This window comes from Odontomachus brunneus, unplaced genomic scaffold (assembly GCF_010583005.1).
Source record: "Odontomachus brunneus isolate Ranch 3 - 2012 unplaced genomic scaffold, Obru_v1 Obru_scaffold_221, whole genome shotgun sequence".
Taxonomy (NCBI): Eukaryota; Metazoa; Arthropoda; class Insecta; order Hymenoptera; family Formicidae; genus Odontomachus; species Odontomachus brunneus.
This window is the reverse complement of record NW_022639671.1, coordinates 169689-170574: the sequence shown is the minus strand read 5'-3', so window position 1 is coordinate 170574 and position 886 is coordinate 169689. Positions and strand designations below refer to the sequence as shown.

The following is an 886-nucleotide window of genomic DNA, read 5'->3' as shown; positions in this document are numbered from 1 at the left end:
GTATTCTGTAAAAATTTTTGACATGGTACTTGGGTACGGGAAACTATCTTTGGTAAAGTCCACAAGATATCTTTCACTTTATGATGTTTCTTCTTAGAAACAGTAATCAATGCTGTTTTTGCTTTATGTACCTTTTTTAAGCGATTATACTCAATAATAGCCTCCTCACTAGCTTTAACTAACGAAGGATCACAATTGATCAAATGCAGTCCTTCTATAGAGGTTACTCGAGATAATGCAACATATACCTGGCCACAATTAAATACAAAGTTACCTATATCCATGACAACATTTCGCAAGCACAGCCCTTGACTTTTATGAATAGTAATTCCATAACTCAATATATATTAAAATATATTAGAGTACATATTTTGAAGTAAATATTATATTATAAAATAATTTTATTAAAAGTTTTCAGTAAAGAGTGTATTAAACTATTTTTAGTAGCATAACAATAGAGTAATTATAATGAAAGGATCTTTTCCTCTGTTTCCCTGTACATTTGTGTGTGTGTGTGTGTGTGTGTGTGTGTGTGTGTGTACGCGTGTATGTCCTTAATTAATGTCATAGTATTAATAAATGTGAACACAATACGGAAAAAGTCACAAATATATCTAATAAACAATTTAATGTTACAATTAATTAATTAAAGGATCTGTCATATATATAAATCTCTCTAATCTAAATGTGCATACTACAAATATAATTAATAAAACATACGAATAGAATTTTACATAAACATTATATGTGTAAAATTCTTTTTCACTTACGTTAACAACTTCTTCAATAATACATACATACAACTAATGGTATGTAACAAGGTCATTGTTATTATTATATAGATATTATTTTGCATATAATTCATATTCTTTTATATTAAATTATT

General features: G+C 26.9%; 2 protein-coding genes across 9 annotated transcripts in view; both read right to left on the bottom strand.

The window, feature by feature from the left end:
• LOC116852388 overlaps window positions 1-604 on the bottom strand; it is a 2711-nt gene extending 2107 nt beyond the window's left edge. The window contains exon 1 of the mRNA XM_032832680.1: window positions 275-604. Coding sequence (XP_032688571.1) covers window positions 275-284 — 10 coding nt within the window. The 5' untranslated portion in view covers window positions 285-604. The remainder of the gene's footprint in view (window positions 1-274) is intronic.
• LOC116852385 (protein phosphatase 1L-like) overlaps window positions 1-886 on the bottom strand; it is a 291241-nt gene that overhangs the window by 251473 nt on the left and 38882 nt on the right. The window lies entirely within an intron of this gene.